Here is a 17,267-nt window from a genome sequence, read left to right as displayed (position 1 = left end):
ACTCTCCCTATAAAATCGGGACATCTGGTCACCCTACCTACGGCCCCCGTGTAGACGTACCCTGGGTGGATCCCCGTGACACCACGCTGCAGGACGGTGACCCTGACCCTGCCGCCGGGCCAAGCCCCCTGCTCCCCGCGGCTCCGGCTGAGCTGGCCCCCGCCCCGGCAGCGCGCCGCTGGGGCCCGGCCTGCGCTAGGTGGCGCTGGCCCGGCGGGGCGGGGCTTGCGACGGCGGCAGTTTGCAGGAAGCGGCGGGGAGCGCGAGGGGTGACCCGCGCCCGACCCGGCTCCGCCCGGCCTCCCCCGCAGCATGGTGCCGGCCAGCCGTGCCCGCAGGTAGGGGCGTGTGCGGCCCCGCACAGCTGGCGCCCCGCACTCCGGGCCGCCTCTCCTCCCTAGCGTTGTGGGCAGGGCCGGGCCTCGGTGTGAGGTTCGCTGGGTGAGGGTGAGGGTGGGGCGAGCTGGCTGGGGTCCCCAAGGGAGCGGTATAAGGGGGGTGGTGGGAGTGGGGCTGGCAGGCTCCTGGGGGGGCAGCTGGGGTCCCCCATGGAGAGTGGGGGATGGGCCGATGTAGATTGAATCGGGATGGAGCGTTCTTGCTGCACCAGGAAGGAGGAGGGGGGCCTTGGGGATCTGCGCACCCAAGCGGGGATATGGGGGGGGGGGGGAAGAGCTGCCTCTGCTTATACTATAGCTGTATTCCTCCTCCGTTAATCCCTGTGGAGGTCCCCGCAGGGGAGGCGCAAACTCCTCTCCCCCCTCCCCTCCCCTCCCCTCCCCCCGCATTTGAAGGCTTATAGCAAAAGCCTTGCTCTCGTCTCCCCCTCACTCAGTATTGCTATCCCCAAACGCTGAAATGCCATGAGCCAGGCCTCAAAATCATGCGACTGGCTTAAAAATACAGAATTTGGGGTTCTTTGCCCTCTGGTCACATTTCCAAACTCCTCTCCACACCTCTGAAGATGAGAACCTTTTTAAAAAGGAAAGCTGTAATTCTACTCCGAGACAGTAGGGCCTCACCAGAGAAGGGGGAGGGCTGTATTATATTGCAGCTGGAGTGGAGTCCTTTGTATCCAAAGAATTAACGAATAGTGCGTGCTGATAGAGCCAGATGTTGCAGCCCTTCCTCGCTCAGTAGGACTACGGGTACGGGGTGGAGAAGGGCTGCCTGGGGAAGCCTTAGTCCAGGGGTCTCAAGCTCAATTTACCCTAGGGCCAGTACCAGTCCTCAAATCCTCCCAGCAGGCCAATAGTGTCACTCATGCCACCCAGAACCTGCCCCCCCAAAAAAGTCTGCTCCTCACCTGCCTAAGGCTCTGGGAGGGAGTTTGGGTGGGGGGTAGGTCTGGGGTAGGGGATTGGGGTGCAGGCTCTGGGAGGGAGCTTGGGTGCAGAAGGGGCAAGAGGTTGGGGAGGGGTTCTGGGGAGGAGGTGGAGGCTCTGGGAGGGAGTTTAGGGGTGGGAAGGGAGTAGGGGTGCAGCACTTACCTGGGGCTCCGGGGTGGGGTGGGCTGGGGAGCCTCTGTGCCTACTGCCCCCAGGCACTGCCCCTGCAGCTTCCCATTGGCCGCAGGGGCAGTACATGGAGGCATAGCACCGTCACAGGGAGGGGCTGGCAGATGCTGCTCGGCATTGCTGGGGCCCCGGGCCATTTTAAATTGCCTGGTGGGGGGAGCACCTGGGGGCAGCAGGTGGGGCCAAGGAAGAGACCCAGCCCCAAAACTGCTGGAGGCCTGCGGGCCATGAGTTTGAGACCCCTGCCTTAGAGGCAGTGTTCCTAGTTGTTATAGCAGTGTGTTGCAAGCCAGGACTCCTGGGTTTTATTCCTGATCCTTCCAGTGGCCCTGAGAGATTCAGAGATGTACCAAAGATCACACACTGCCTCAGAGGTTGAATTCAGGTTCATACAGTCCTTGGAGAGGAGCAAAGCACTGTTGTTAGGGATAAAATGTTTTGTATTTGTGTTCAATCCACCCAGAAGGACTGCCAGTCCAATGTTTCCCCAAATGCCTAAGCTGGGGTGGATGCAGATAGGTTAAAATCTCGCCCTGCTGGTAAGGCAGCATGCAAAGCAGGAGGCAATGGCATTTGTCATGCAATAGGATGAAAGGAAAATCTAACTGTGGTTCCATTTCCAGGCTGGTTTCCATTCTCAGTCAGGCCCTGGAAGACTGTGCTGAGCAAAAGAAGAAGTTAGAGGACAATCTAACCCTATGTCGGGCCCTTCTTGGAGACTGGTGAGTCGTCAGTTGGTGGTAAAAGATGACTGAAAAGCTGCTCAAGATACTTGCATTGCTCAATGTCTTGTAGAGGTAAGGAGGGAGCATAGCCTAGTGTCTAAAACTCAGGAGCAGGAGTTGGGAGAGCTGGATTTTATTCCCAACTCTGCCATCAAGACTCTGGGTGGTAACTAATTGTGTTTCACTGGTATACTGATTCTGATGTCATAATGCTAATAGCTTTCTGGTTGTCCAGAGAGTCTTTTAGAAGAACAGGGCAGACCTTGATGTCTAATGTAAGAATACAAGCTGAAAAAAAAATTCTTAGAGAAGTTCATAAAGGGGTGGGGTTGTTTGTCCATCATAAACAAGGAAGAAAAAGAAAGTGGGCACAAACCTACTTCCTTCTTCCCTTAGTGGGTCCCCTTTGGTGTCCCAGATCATGGCAGGGTGTGCAAGTCTTGTGGTCGTGAATCCTTTGTTCTTGTGCATATTCTTTCACAAGCTGCTTTTAAAAAAAAAATCCTCAGCATTCCAATGCTGATTTCCCAGCATTCTGACTTCCTGTTAATGGGGTGCAGCCTTGTGCTCGTCATGCAGCCAATAATAAAACCCTTTTATTTGCTCCAGTACCAGGTAATTCCCTGCTCAAGAGCTGTGCTTTTCTGTTTCCATGGATGAGCTTTTTGTGCTTGTGAAGGGATTGGTCTGTATTGCTGGCCTGAATGAAGCTTTAGGCAAATATCTCCCGCCCCAGTCCTGACCTGAAGCACCTCCTGCTGTTTGTGTCTTTTCTCACCCCGAGCTCTGCCAATGCAATACTGTCCAGTGAACGGTGCCTCCCTGCGTTCTTACTTGGTGGGAGGGATGCAGGAGAGAAGGGGGGACTGACTAAAGGGTTGTGTGTGTGCTCTGGGCTGTCTAGTGTCCCCTGAAATTCTCCTGCTGGCCAGGCCCTGCTCGAAGGATAGGGGGCACTTGGGTGAGCTATCGTTAACCCTGGCTGTCAGAGTACAGTCACACCCTTCATGTGTTCTGTCTGTGTTTCCTCCTCCCCAGGAAGGTGCAAACTCCTGAGCGTCCAAAGCCGGAGAATGGCCCAAAGGGTGACCAAGGTGAGGCTTTTTTTCTTGCCGTCTCTGTGTTCCGTCTGTGCTCAGTCTGGCCGTTGATGATCTAAGCTGCTTCCTGGGAATTCCCTCTGATGTTCCCTGCTAACAAGGGGCCTGATTCTCTTCTGTGCCTCTGCTGATTTCCATGGATTTAATCTGGATTTACACCTTGGTAACTGAGAGCAGAATCCAGCTAAGGGTCTTGCCACCACATCTGCAAGCCTGAAAGGGATGTCTGTGAACGTCACCTGTTTGTGGAAGGGTTGGTCACTGCGGAGAGATGTCAGGTCCTGCACGGTTGCCATCCATCCTGACTCTTTCAAGAGTTTGCCAAGCAGAGACTGCAGGAGTGTAGTGAAAAGTCCCTCTGCTTCCTTGTTATAGATGATGGCTCCTCTGAGAAATGCAGAGGGGTGAGCCAGTGTAGTGAGGAATGGGGAAGGAAGGGGCTTGTTCAATATGGCTTCCTGATACACCTTCTGCTCTTGTAGAGAGTGAGCCTTCACCCAAGGAACTGGAGGAGCTGGAGCTGCTGAACAGAGCCCTTGAGAAAGCATTAAGAGTCCGGAAAAGCACCCTGCAAAATCCTTCGGAGGCCCTAGGAGAAGGAAAGAAGGCAGCAGAGAAGAAACCTGCTACCAGCGCTGTTAGAACGCAGCAGGCACCCTTGTCTAAAGAGAGTGTCCCTAACACCATCAAGGAGACATCTGTGTGCAAAAAGGCTGTCTCATCCAAAAAGCTCTCTGCTTATATGCTGAAAGCTCCCTACAGGACTGATCCTGTGAAAGCACCAACCAGCCAGAGCTCCAGGGCTCCAAAGGTGGCTGGGAAGGGCTCCACTAAAGGGGCTGCTCTCCAACAAGCGAGGAAGACCGTGCCAGCTGCCAGTGTGAGTCAGCAAGAGTCAGAACCATCTGGCTCACCCAGATCTCCCCTGCAGCAGAGCTCTTCTTCCTTTGGAGGCTCTGCTAGTGCCGAAAACTCGGTAGCTGTCATCCTACAGGGAGTCGAACCAGAGAATGACTGTCCTGGTTCCTTGGCAGAGTCTCCAGTGACACAGAGCCATACAGTAGGAGATATCCCTGTGGGGAGTACCATGGCCCGCGCATTCACCCTCCAGGAAAAGGGGTACGTTCTCATCAGCAGGCACCAGGAATCTTAGTTTGTTCAGTATTCAAACTCCATTTCTCTTTTTAGCTCATCCCCACAGGAGCTGATCTTTCCCAGCATTCACCGGAGCCTAGTTCTGTGTCATTGCTGCCCCCAGTGTTGCCTTTAGAATTACCAAGGAGACCCCTATTTTAGATGCTTATAACTAGGCTTGGCAGAATTTAGTTTTTGTTGTTTTTATAATTTTGATGAATAATACCAATGTTTATTTTGAAGATTTTTTTTATTTTTCTTGACTTAATTTTGTGCAACTGTGAAAATTTATGGGTTTCAAACTTTTTTTAAAATTTATCAATTTAAATTTTCACAATTGTGGGAAATTATTGGGGGGGGGTCAAACTAATTGTTTTATGAAGGAAGATACTGAGATTCAAAAGGTTAAAGCTTTATAATAGTTAAAACACAAATTGTCAAATCACATGTCAAAATATACAAAGGAAGCAGCCATCAATCTAACTCTAATAAGTTCTCAAGTAGGATTTTTCTTACTTTGCCTAGCTGTAAATTTCTGTTATGGATGGAAGTGTTTTTTCACTGATTTGAATGTCTATGGTGAAATCGACCTGTATTGACATTTACCGATTAAAAAGTGAATCCTTCCAAGCCTAGGTATAACTTTAACCAAATTTAATAAAAATAACCCCTTGGATTGATGTTTCTTAGACCAGCTGTGACTGTTTTGCAAAGTTTGCTTAGTAAAATTCCCTTGGACCTTTGTTTTATTTTAGATCCTATTTTTTTTTTGGCAGTTAAGTGTTTTGAATGCCATATTTTATACTCCCCAAAAATGGCTTCACACTTAGCAAAGCTGACATAGACTTAATCCCAATAAGGATGGTGCCTTTGATGTATTGCAAAAACATATGATTAATGAAGAGCATCCTGACCTGTACAGAGGTGTTTCTCTTAAGAATACGCTACAGTGACCACTACAGCCTGGGAAGATTCTACCTGGATTTAACATATTCTTCTAAGTCACTTAGGTGCTTTGGAAAATTTTGGCCAATAAGAACACTGTCAGATAATAGCAGACTGGCTTTGAAATCAAATCAATCAGTGTCTTATTTTAATACAGTGATACTCAGACTGAGGCTCATGAGCTGGAAGTGGCTCTTTAATGTGTCTCCCTGTGGCTCTTTGCAGCATGTGATTTTAAAACACTGTGTGATAGGTTAATAACTTGGATTGGTTAATAATTAAATCATGATTCTTTTACTATGTTAACCAATTGTAGTTGATAAAATAATACTTGATCATTCATTTTGCTGTGAGAATAATATATATAAAAAATAGTAAATGAACCAATGGAGTCACACAGCTGTGGCTCATTTGGGTAATGTTGATCAGTAGTTTGGCCCCTGATACACTGAGGTCTGAGTATCACTGTTTTAATATATAACTTTTTTTTTAAAGGGAATTACAAAAACTGTTATTGGAGCAATGCAGTTCAGATGTGACTTGCACCCAAGCCAGGAAATGCAGCTATGAGTTCTGCTGCTGCTACAGTTTAGCTGCCTCATGTGTCTGCATGAAGGCAAAAGATAACACCGTTCACATAGCAATGCAGTGTGCACAAGGAGACCTAGTGTTGCTGGGGGAACCAGAATTTGAATATGCCAATTTATTTGTTTAAAATCCTCGTTAATGCAACACTGCAGTGCTTACTGGGTGCTTAGGTGCTTAGTTAGCTCTAAACTAACTGGCAGCCCAGGTTTTTGCAAAAGTAATTTGAGGGATTCCACTCCACAATTCAGCGCCCCCAGTCTCTGCCATGAGGAAGGGAAAGATAAAATGCCCCCCATTTCTCTTCCACTTCTTCACATGTCCCTGATGCTGCCTTGGAGCAATGCTGCTGGGGCTGCTGAGCCTCGCTAGGCACAGCCATGATGATTGTCATTAGTGAGAGATTTCACTGTGTCCATCCCTCATCAGCCTGCAGTGTCAGCTCCCTTTAGCTTGGGCAGCCTTAATCCTGCAGCTGCTGGTCTGCTGCCAAGATCCTGCTTCCAAGTCTGTGTTCCAGCTTGTGGGATGAGATTGCGATGGGGTTTGGACACATGCACAGAGCATTTCAGCTCCAGGTGGCCAGCCCCCCTCTCTCTCAGAGTGATGGTGATGGGTAGTCGTGGCTCTTCTCAGGCTGCTCAGTGGTCACTCTGAGCCGTGCAGTTCCCATTCCTTCAGGGCTCGCTGGAGATGGTTGATTGGGCAGCTTGGGGGATGCTTCTTCTGGCTGGTGCGGTAGTTGTTCGATGCATGGAGAGTTCAGTCTCCAGAGCAGTCAGGCTGGTGCCTGTCACCAGCACTAAATTCATTGCAAATTTAGACATCACTATCCTCAAATAAAAGATTAGGAACAGGGTGCAGTGTCCTGATCCTGCTCTGCTGCGCTTTGGCAGTCATTACTGAAGACTCTCTTCTTTGCAGGTCTTCGTTGAAGCTACCGCTTCCCTATAGGAAAGCCTATTCCAGGAACTCCAGGTAAAGCTATCACCACCAGCCCTACTTGGGATTCTTTCCTGGTGGCGGGGGAGGTGTAAAGGGAGTGGCCTGGGCTTTGCAGCCTGATGGAGAGGAAGCCTAAAAGATGCTGTAGCATTTGAGGGGCATTGGCAGAGCTGTGTGGAAAGCCTGAGACTGGAATAGCAGGGATTGCTGCAGATCAGACTTGAGGGACCTTGGCAGAGCTGTGCATGGGAGCTTGCATGGAGCCTGCCAGTGACGGTACGCTGTCGCTTCCAAGGGCACGAAAGCTTGCAAAATTCACCCCAACATTTTAAAAATATGAAGAATTCCAAGGAAAGTCATGGTCTTTAGCCTGTATATAACTTTACAGTGGTGCAACTGTATTTGCAAATACTCACCATGAAGTTAGAGACCATCCCCTGCCAGTCCCAGTGCTTTTGCTGGTCTGATTTTCAACATCCCAAACAATGGGGCTCTGACCCACTTCCTTTGGGAGATCATTCCACAGCTTAATAGAACCCACTGGGGTAACACCTGTCCTGATGCTCAGCATAAGTAGAACTCGAAGAGTCACTGAGTCCAGTCCCCTGTTGTTGCAGGCCACCTGTCATGTGAATCTGTGAATTTATCAACTTAAACTAGTTAGGTTGTTCCAGAAACCTGAGGGCTAGAAACCTTGTAATTTCCAATCTGAATTCAGAGCCAGATACACGTTTGTTCCTAACATTGCACCTAGCAAGTGTGTAGTGTCCCAAACAATTTCTCCCCTTCTTGGGAATTGGCACCTTTCAAATGCTTGCAGATTATCATCAAGCCACCTGCTAGTCATCTCTTAGCCAAGTACATAGATTTCTCTGATTTTTCTGTGCAATTTTAGTTCCTTTACTGCTTCTTTGAACTTACATGGCAAAGTGAAAATAACCTACCAGTTTAGCTCTGCGTTCCCGAAGTTCCCTTGCAGGGGAAATGCATCTAACAGGGTCTTAGCTATTTTTTCCTATTCCATTAACCTGGCTGTTTCTCATTATAACTTTCCTCTGAAAGCTGCAGTTTTAAAATGTTTCATCTTGACAGAGTTAAAACTTAATCTAGTAATGGGGCACACTAGCCCATGGGTCAGCCAGCCACATACTGGGTAGTTATTTTAAATGTACTGCTACTATCCCTCATTTTCTGCAGTAGGTTTCTGGAGCGTGGCTGAAATACTTAGTCTCATGTGGCCATATTCTTGTAGGTGGTTGGGTCAGTGCAGAATTATGGAGACCTTGTGCAAGTGGAACATATCCCACTGTCCGCTCTCCTCCCCCATTCTTTGTACAAGGCTCTATGTTCCCAAGAGACCCCTTGAACACAAGATTCCCACCTGTCTGCCCACCTTGCTGATATCCATTTTAATGTTCCTGGAGCACCCTAGTGGAGGCGGCACCATCACACCTCTTCCCACACATGCTGTCCTGCCATAACATGCTGAATTAGAGAAACCCTGGAAATCTTTCATCTAAGGAGAAGCTGGTGGAAATCACACAGGTGCTCTGGGGAATATTGTGCCATGTACAGGAATATCTGTTGCCTCTGCGTGTATTAACACCCCCCCCCCCCCGGTTTGTCTTGAATTTTCAGACTGTGGGAGAAGTGTCACCTGTGCCAAAGCAGCTCAGCCACAGCTGCTGCAAGGAGTCGCTTTCTAGAGAGAATGCAGGCGACCGTATCCTTTTTTACCTCTCCTGCCCCTTTAAATGATGGCATGCAGCCACATGGTGCAGCTTGATGGGCATCCTCTTCAAATCATCGGAGCGGTACCCTGTCTCCCAGGAGCTGTGCCTGTAACAAAAAGATTCCTGTCCAGAGCTCGTGGAAAGGGTTCCATTCCCACTGCAGATCTTCACTATTCGCGGAAACTTGGGTATTTTAATGGAGATGAACCAAGCCATTAGTAAACAACACATTTAGACATCCTTTCTCCCCCCACACCACCTCCATCCTCTACAGCATCATCTTGTGTGCTGCTTGCCCTTTACATCTGTCCTGGAATCCCAAAGAACTCAGCCCTGGGTGTGAGGGTGGTGACCGAAGGAAGGGGTTTGCCATGCTAGCACTTGGGTCTAAAGGAAATGCTCCTTAAACTGCTGTAAGTTTTGTTCCTCTGCACCAGCCTTTAGTCCTGCAGAGATAGAAGAGGGGGTGATGGTCCTGCGTGATGCATGTTCTCTCCTGAGCCAGTACATGGAAGCTGAGACCACAGGTAAGAAATGCACTAATGGTAGCTCAAATTATTTCCCCACCTGCCTGTGTCTTACCAGGTGTACTCAGCTGTCTGTGGCTTAAGGAGACCAGAGCAATGGAAGGGGCAGGTGATAGTCCCATTCCCTGCTTTGGAGTAGTCAGATATGGTACCTATCACTTGCTGGTGTGGGGTTGGGAAGTAACAGAATTACTGAATCGTGATGTTTCTGTGTAACCTCATAGTTGCTAACTTTCCCCTCCAGGCTACCCAACTTGGGAGAGAGAGTATGAATGTCTCCTGACCCTGGAAGGCCTGCAAGACACAGCATCCCAGTGTCTGCACAAGCTACAGCTGCTGCATGCAGGTGAGGCCAATATCTGCTATACTGGTCAAGTGTCTAAGCAGCCTGTCTTGTTTGAGCAATAGTTTGGTGCTTATGATTAGCTTGAGACCCATGTTATTAGATAAAATGTCAAAGATGCAGTTGAGGGAGGGGGAACTCATGGACTGAGTGTGTTAATATTACTGGTGGATTAAAGAGACTGGACTAGTATTATGGATATGATTTTGTCACAGTAAAATTATGCATAATTCACAGCACAGTCACAGTAAAAAGAAAATTAATTTCACGCTATGGTCACAGCAACAAAATAATTGTGTAATAAGGGAATGTGAACATAAATATGCATTTATTAACACGAACAGTGTAATGTTTCTGCTAAACAGAATTTAATGCAATATAGTTTTATTTTTTTTGCAAAAGTAAGCTATTTTGGAATTTTTTATTTTTGTACAATACTTTTTTCAAACAACCATAACAGGAAAGTGTTTGATTTTTCTAATAAAATAACTTTGTGATCCTTTTTGGTTAACTTCAATTTACACGCGGCTGTGATTTTGTTCCAAGTTATATACTGAGTGTGTCACTTTTGATGCGACATCTCTCATCCCTGAGCACATTATTAAAGATGAGAATGATCTTTCTGTGTCCACACTGTTGACTGGTGCTGCTAAGCATCACAGGGTAACCACTGCAAGAACTGGAAATCAGGGTTTCATGCTTCTCCAGACCTGTAAAATATCATCGCTGCTCAGTTCTTGAAATGCTTCTCAGTAAGCCCAATATACTCTCTTTGCTGGAATATTGTCTACACACAGTGGGATATTTTCAAATGTCATGGCCTTAAAAATGTTTCGGTGTTTTGCTTGATGTAGCTGAAATACATTGCATGCCCTGAAAGAAGCGTTAGCGGATGGGCAAAAGTGGGAGATTGAGTAAGTTTCCATATACAACTTAATTTTGGTTTCAGAGTAGCAGCTGTGTTAGTTTGTATTCGCAAAAAGAAAAGGAGTACTTGTGGCACCTTAGAGACTAACAAATAAATTTGTTAGTCTCTAACTTAATTTTGAGCTTTCTAAAAGTGCAGTTTTTGTTGCTGGGTGTTGACAAGTTTCAGTGCAGCTCTTGGCCTCCAGCGCAAGATCGCACATGTCATTTCTTACTTGATGAGCATGAACTGTGGGCCCTTCGTAAATCATGAGAGTATTCATGATTTGGGATACAGTTTTCTTAAGAGCTTCCAATTCTTCAATAACTGCTTCAGATTGGCAGAGATCAACAATCTCTTCAACCTGAACTGCTCTGTCCAGTCTCCTTTGTGTAAAAACAAAGCAAAACAAAAACCACACCCCACAAAATGTAATCCTCAGCATGTGCAAGGTTATAAAGACCTGCTTTTAACCAGCTGTTCCATCTGGTTATTACTGGGGCTGGTGGGATGCAAAGACTTTTCCCTTATTCCATTAAAAACACATGAAAGCGCGCTTTCCTTGCGGGATAAGCAGGTTTATTTCATTTACTTTTTAAAATATTTTCCTTCACAGTTTGCCAAAAGCTTAAGCAAATGTGCCATGCATGTCAGATGTACAGCATTTAAAAACAAAGGTTTCAAGTCTTGACCCCAAGCTTTCCCCATGTTTGTGGCATTATCTGTCACAACTGCAGTGCTGCAATCAAACGATATTGGGAATTTTTCAAGTTTCCCTTATTGCCTAGCTTGCCATTTTAAAATTAACTGCTTCCAGAACCTCACAATTCAGCAAAGACCCTTCCAGCTTGTTGTGTTCACCTTCAGCTGAAGTATCCACATTGTCACTGCTGGTTGGGAAGGGGAGGGCAAGAATATTAAGCCGATATCTGTCTTCAGCATCAGTAGTTTCATCTGGTACAATGCTGATTCCTTCAAAAGCTTGCAACTTTTCTTTTAATTCTTGAATGTCATAGTAAAAAAACCTTGGGTAAGTAAAACTTTTAAAAACTGGTCTCACTAGAGCAGGTTGCATATTAAAAATCTTCTCAGTGTTGGATTGTCAAGGGTAAGGAAAAGACTTCTGTTAATTTTAACAGCTCTGTAACTGTTTTCTGAAGTTTTGTGTTCTGTTTTCCTCCACTTCTAAGGCCCCTCATTTGTGCTTATGTGTTGCACTTTCCAGATGCTTGTCACAACTAGTTTTTTCTGGTAAAATCAAGCTGACATGTAAAATTTTTCTCCACTTTCATGAAATGTTTTGGGGTTTATCACTGCTCAATTTTGCCATTTTACTTGTATTTTGTTGCTGTTGTCCTGTTTACTGTTCAGGGGTTCATCTGTTCCAACCACTTTGACTCCTTCCCTGCTGCTGACGCTGCCAATAATTTTAAAGCCATGATCGCTTCCTGTTTACACAAGTGTTCACTGTCTTCATGGTCAAGTTGAAATACATAGAAAAATTCACAGGTTCTATTACAGTGATGACCGCCTGTGACATCATTGTATCCTTATCATTAGTGGAGTCAAGGATTTAAATCTCTGGTCGCAATTGAAGCCATTGCAACAATTTGTCACAATCATTATCAGTCTCTGTTTAGAAAGGGCCTGGTACTGGACTAGTAAGGGAGGTTGCAAGTCAGGAGGGAGATGCACTGGCACCGTGTGTAGCAGAAGCTTGGCCTGTGCCTGGTTGTATATAGAACTACCAGTCCAGCATTTTTTATTTTTATGAACACTGAATTCATCCAAAATTCTGGAAGAACAAATGGAAATTGCTGATTTTTATTTGTACCCTCCCGCCCCAACAGCTGCGGAGTCCCAGATGGCGGTATACCCAGCAGACTGTGCTCACAGAACGGGGACCTCCCCTGCAGATTGTGCTCCACTCAGAGGACGAAGATGTGGGGACACAGGTGTCCTGGCAACCCCTCTCCTTTTTTACTCCAGCTGCCAGGAGTTGAGGGACATGGCCACCTTGAAACTGCAGGTGGTGATGTTGCGCCAGCAAATCGACATACAGAAGGTAACTCAACAGCAGAAATACATGATGGGGGGCAGGAAACAGCAGCAGCACAATTAGCTCTAGTAGAAGCTTGTTCCCAAGCCCGGGGGTTTGCTCAGCATGTGCATGTCCTGTCACCCTCGGATTCATTTCAAAGATGCATTTGTTGTTAAGCCAAAAGGGACCATTGTGGTCATCCATTTAGCTCCTGTATAACCCAGGCCATAACTTCTGATTGAACTGGAACGTTAGAGAGAGGAGGTGGATGAGGCAATTATTGGACCAACTTCTGTTGTTGAGAGAGACAAGCTTTCGGGTTTACACAGAGCTCTCCGTTATGGTTGGAAAACTGTACTCAGACAGTCACGGCGAAGTTAAACAGATGGTTAGCATGAGTAGTTAACACGTATTTAAGGGGACCATTCAAGGCAATGTCCCGTTAACACCTCTCCAGTCGTTAACTACTTGTGCTAATGGGTTTTAGTCCATGAAAGCTTACGCTCAGATAAATTTGTTAGTCTCTAAGGTGCCACAAGTACTCCTCATTCTTTCTGCTGATACAGACTAACTCGGCTACCACTCTGAAACCTGTTCCACCTTGTGTTAGCTGTGACACTCAGAATACTGTACCTTTCCCAGGCCTGAAGAAGAGCTCTGTGTGAGCTCAAAAACTTCTCTCTTTCACAGGCAGAAGCTGGTCCAATAAAAGATATTACCTCTCCCACTTGTCTCTCTAATATCCTGGGACCAACACTGCAGGAACTAGACCATGTTTATTAGACTTTGTTCTTTTTTCAGTTTGTTGAGGGAGGGGTTTGGGTTTTGTTTTGTTTTGTTTTTTCTTAATACTTCTATTGTCGGGAGAACATCATCCTAGTCTATTCTTTGTCACATTAATAGCTAGAGAACCGAATGGCAGCTGTTGCCTCAGTTGTGCACCTGTGTTATGATCTTCCCCTGTACTACCTATCAGCAGTCTAGCCCCTCCCGTGGGGCCAGAGAGGAGCACTATACTCACATTCCTTTGGTCTCAGGCTGCCCTGCTATTGACCTTGACATTGCTGGACCACAAATAAGAATGAGAAGAGAGATCAATCTCCACACCAGCTCAGAGCTGGGTGCCTTCAGCACAAAGGATTGCCCATTGCCCTGAATTATTTGCAGTGATTTAGCCGTACGGACTCAACTCCCCGGGTCTGAACTCTCACTTAGAACCTCCAGACTGGGCTAAGAGCCCTGCACCCAGAGGTGAAGTGTGGGGGTTTAGCCATTAAGTCATCCCCTGGTCATCCTACAGCTGCACTTTGACATGCCAGTCACCTGAGCTGAGTGAGGGACATGTTGGAAAAGAAACTCTAGCAGAGCAGGAAACCCTCATGAGCAAAGGGAGAGTTAGGCTATGTCTACACTTGCAGAGTTTTTGTGCTATCAGTTTCAACAGGGATAGTGAACTGGTGAAGGAAGAGCACTGGTTTGTGTACTCACTTACTTCCAGAGGCATCAGAGAGTGTTTACATTTGCAGCACTTCCATCCCTGATGAGAGCAGCGCACTGAGGGCAGCTATCCCACGGTGCAGCTCTCTCCATTTTGATGATAGGTCTTGTGGGAAAGGGTCAAGGGGGGTTGATCGCGGGTCCCTGCACAGCCTTCTCTCCCCAAACACTGATTAGATCCAGTAGCTCAGCATTGCTCCAAGCAGGGGATCATTTGCTCTGTGGAGCAGGCATTGTCACCTGGCCAGATAAGTGAGCACTTGCCAAGAAAACGGGAAGGGGAATTTCAAAGTCCTTGGGGCTTTACAGGGGGAGGGGTGGATGGCTGTTTACCTGGCATCAGAGCAGCAGAGCTGCTGGCCAGAGTGGTCACCAAGGCACTGTGGGATAGCCTGCGGAAGCTAAAAGTTCTGTAAACAGGAATAGCGTGTCTTCACTTGCACATCACCGCAAAAGCATCACCGGTAAGAGCTGTATGCCTCTCATGGAGGTGGTTTTCTTTTTGCAGTGAAACTTCTGAGTTTCACTGCAAAAAGTCATTGGCAAGTGTAGATGCTCCCAGGATTTTTGTGTAAAAAAGGGACTTTTTCCGCTTTAAATGGCAAGTGTAGACATGTCCTTATTGTTATCTAACTGCATGCCCTGGCTGTTGGCAAATCCCTCTGCACCTGCTGTCATACAATAGACCTTCCTGTGGTTAAGTCCTGTCTTTAACGTCAGGCCTCTGTTTATGGCCTGTCCCTGTGCCCTATCTAGAATGGTGGTTGAAACCTCCTGCCTAGATATCAGGGTGACCACTGGGGCTGGAACACTTGTTAAGGTGGGGATGCGGAAAGCCAGCTAATGAACCTGTAAACTGTGTGTATTCAAAAGCAATGTGAAAAAGCACGGTTCATACCACATGAGTGCAGCACAGCTCTGGGATTCTCAAGAATTGCACAATAATGCTAGCTTCGTTCTGACAGCACCAGCAAACTTTTCACCATGAAACCTGGGGGTGCTGCAGTACCTGCTGCACCCCACGTTCCCATGCCTATGTGGGTGACTGCCCTCTAAATAGATAGATGCTTTATGTAGGGTGAGTTCTGGAGTCCCGAGATTGGTGAAATACTTTGCAGAGGGTGAGTCAAATGAGTGCAACATAAACTGGCTCTTTCCAACCTGCCAGTGCCCACATGTCTGTGGCCCAGGCCTAACCATTTGCTGCTGGGGCCTAGGTGATGGAAATGCCAGGAACTATAGAAATTAAAGAATCCTGTGGGGTCACATTGCCCTTCTGCCCAGTGAGGCAGGACTGTTTCCATATCTTCTTGGATATGTGAACTAGTCTAGTTTTAAATTAATCCAGTGGTAAGGGTGGAAGGGGGCTTCTGTCACCCCCTTTGGGAGAAGTGTGAACGCAGCTGTTGTTTTAGCACTTCCACAAGTACTTCAGACCTGCCATTTGCATAGCTTTGTACATGAGTGTATTCTGAAGCTCTTTCCAAAGGCTCAGACATTCCCATTGTAATGGGTGGAGGCTGAGACACAGAGGGTCAGTGACTTGTGGAGGGTCAGACAGCTCTGGAGGCCATTGTGTGGGAGTGGTATAGCCATATGTGGTGAAAGATAAGTAGCGTTATCTGTACTATGCTGCCCTACAAGGCGTGTTAGGGTAACTGTGGGTTACTCTGTGGTGCATCTCCAATGAGCAGAGAATGGACACTTTGATAGTTACATCTGACGAAAACAATCCATCCTTCGGCAATTTGGATATGATTACCCCTAATGCCCTGCCTAGCCTTTGCTGCTTCATACAACCACTGGGAGGTCCTAGAAACGTGCTCTGTCTTTCAACCTGCTGCTGCGTTGTTTGCTTCCACCCAGGTCTTGATAGCCGAGCTTCTCCCCATTCTGGAATCCAGGCTCCCTTGTGATGATTCTCCATCTCCTCTGTACCGTGCAGTTTACACCCAACTCTGTGAAGGAGGTGAGCGGTTCCCTGTGCTGATGAATGATGAGCTGCCAGACTGACCCTGCATCCAGCCTGCTGTCCTGCCGGCTGTCCCCAAGCCCAGAAATAAACTTTTCTTAGTAATTTTTTTCCCTCTGCCCACCTGACAAACAAAATTAAATTTCACGCTGGTTGCTAACTCCATTTCTTTCTTAAATCATCTTCTCTACCTGAGAGTTAAGGGGTACTGAAGACAAGGGCTTTGAAGTACCACTACCTGGGGCTTACCATCCAACAGGTTACCACGAATAGTACAGTCCTTGACCTGGATCACCTCCAACTGTGACCCTGTCTGCTCCAACTAGCTAAGAAGGGCTGAGCCACATGGGTGCTTAGATGGGAGATGTCCATGGAAAACTCAGGTGCTGCAGGCAGTAGAGAGGTTTGGGGTGCAGGAGGGGGATCAGGGCTGGGGAAGAGGGCTCTTGGGTGGGGCTGAGAATCAGGGGTTCAGGGTGCAGGAGTGGACTCAGGCTTGGGGCAGAGGGATGGGTGCAGGGGGTGAGGGCTCTGGCTAGAGGTGAAGACTCTGGGGTGGGGCTAGGGATGAGGGGGTTGGGCGTGTGGGCTGCCCCAGGGCTGTGGGTGGAGGGCGGGGGAGAGAGGACTCCCCCAGTTACTGTGTAAAACATGGAGCAGTTCTCGCTGCAGCAGCTTGGGGCAGGGGGGGAGAGGTGCCTCTCCCTGGCTGTGATGCTCCAGTGGGCCTGGGCCAGGCCCAGGGTGGGGCTACTCTCCCCCAGCTGTGGAAAGTACAGGCAGGGCAGGTCCATGCTGGGGGAGAGGCATCTCTCCTCCCCGCAGCCTTGAGCCCCTGTGTGGGGCTTAATAGGCAGCTGCATGGCCACGCAGCTTAGAGGGAACCTAGGTTGTGATAGTGGGAATTTTTGCTTGAGAGTCTCAAAGCATTTTACATAAATGGTCTCTTTCAGTCCCCATCATCCCTTGCTCAGTCCCCACCCCCTCCTTTCAGAAACCATTCCCCACACCATTATTTTATCCTTCTGTGACCATGGTCACTGGAGGGGCCACTGTGAGATTGCTCAATCAGAGCAAACGGCAAAGAATAGGGCAGACAATCTCCAAAATTGGCAGTTTATTCTTATAATTAAATTCACCCTGGCAGTAACCAAACAGCTTCTGTAATAACTTACTGGTTATCAAAAAGCTAAAATACAGTTCACTTTAAGCAATCCACCCTTTGGTGCCCACATCTATATAGTGAGGCTTATTGAAAACCTTATTCACCATATATAATGTTCTACCAATCCCAAG

The 17,267-nt window shown here is 47.6% G+C and overlaps 1 protein-coding gene across 2 annotated transcripts; it reads left to right on the top strand.

Moving 5' to 3' along the window:
* Positions 1–213: 213 nt before the first annotated feature.
* On the top strand, positions 214–16,136 carry TEDC2 (tubulin epsilon and delta complex 2). 2 transcript variants are annotated; one of them, XM_073362890.2, is made up of 10 exons: positions 214–338; positions 2,141–2,239; positions 3,281–3,336; positions 3,825–4,461; positions 6,931–6,984; positions 8,590–8,674; positions 9,103–9,211; positions 9,456–9,557; positions 12,312–12,526; positions 15,866–16,136. In XM_073362890.2, exons 1-10 carry the CDS (start codon positions 313–315, stop codon positions 16,010–16,012), a joined length of 1,530 nt encoding a protein of 509 aa, XP_073218991.2. In that variant the 5' UTR covers positions 214–312; the 3' UTR covers positions 16,013–16,136. The 2 variants fall into 2 exon arrangements, with proteins under 2 accessions (XP_073218991.2, XP_073218993.2); XM_073362892.2 differs by lacking the exon at positions 6,931–6,984.
* The last annotated feature ends 1,131 nt before the right edge of the window (positions 16,137–17,267 follow it).

Source organism: Lepidochelys kempii, chromosome 10 (assembly GCF_965140285.1).
Source record: "Lepidochelys kempii isolate rLepKem1 chromosome 10, rLepKem1.hap1, whole genome shotgun sequence".
Taxonomy (NCBI): domain Eukaryota; kingdom Metazoa; phylum Chordata; order Testudines; family Cheloniidae; genus Lepidochelys; species Lepidochelys kempii.
This window is presented reverse-complemented; position numbering and strand designations above follow the sequence as displayed.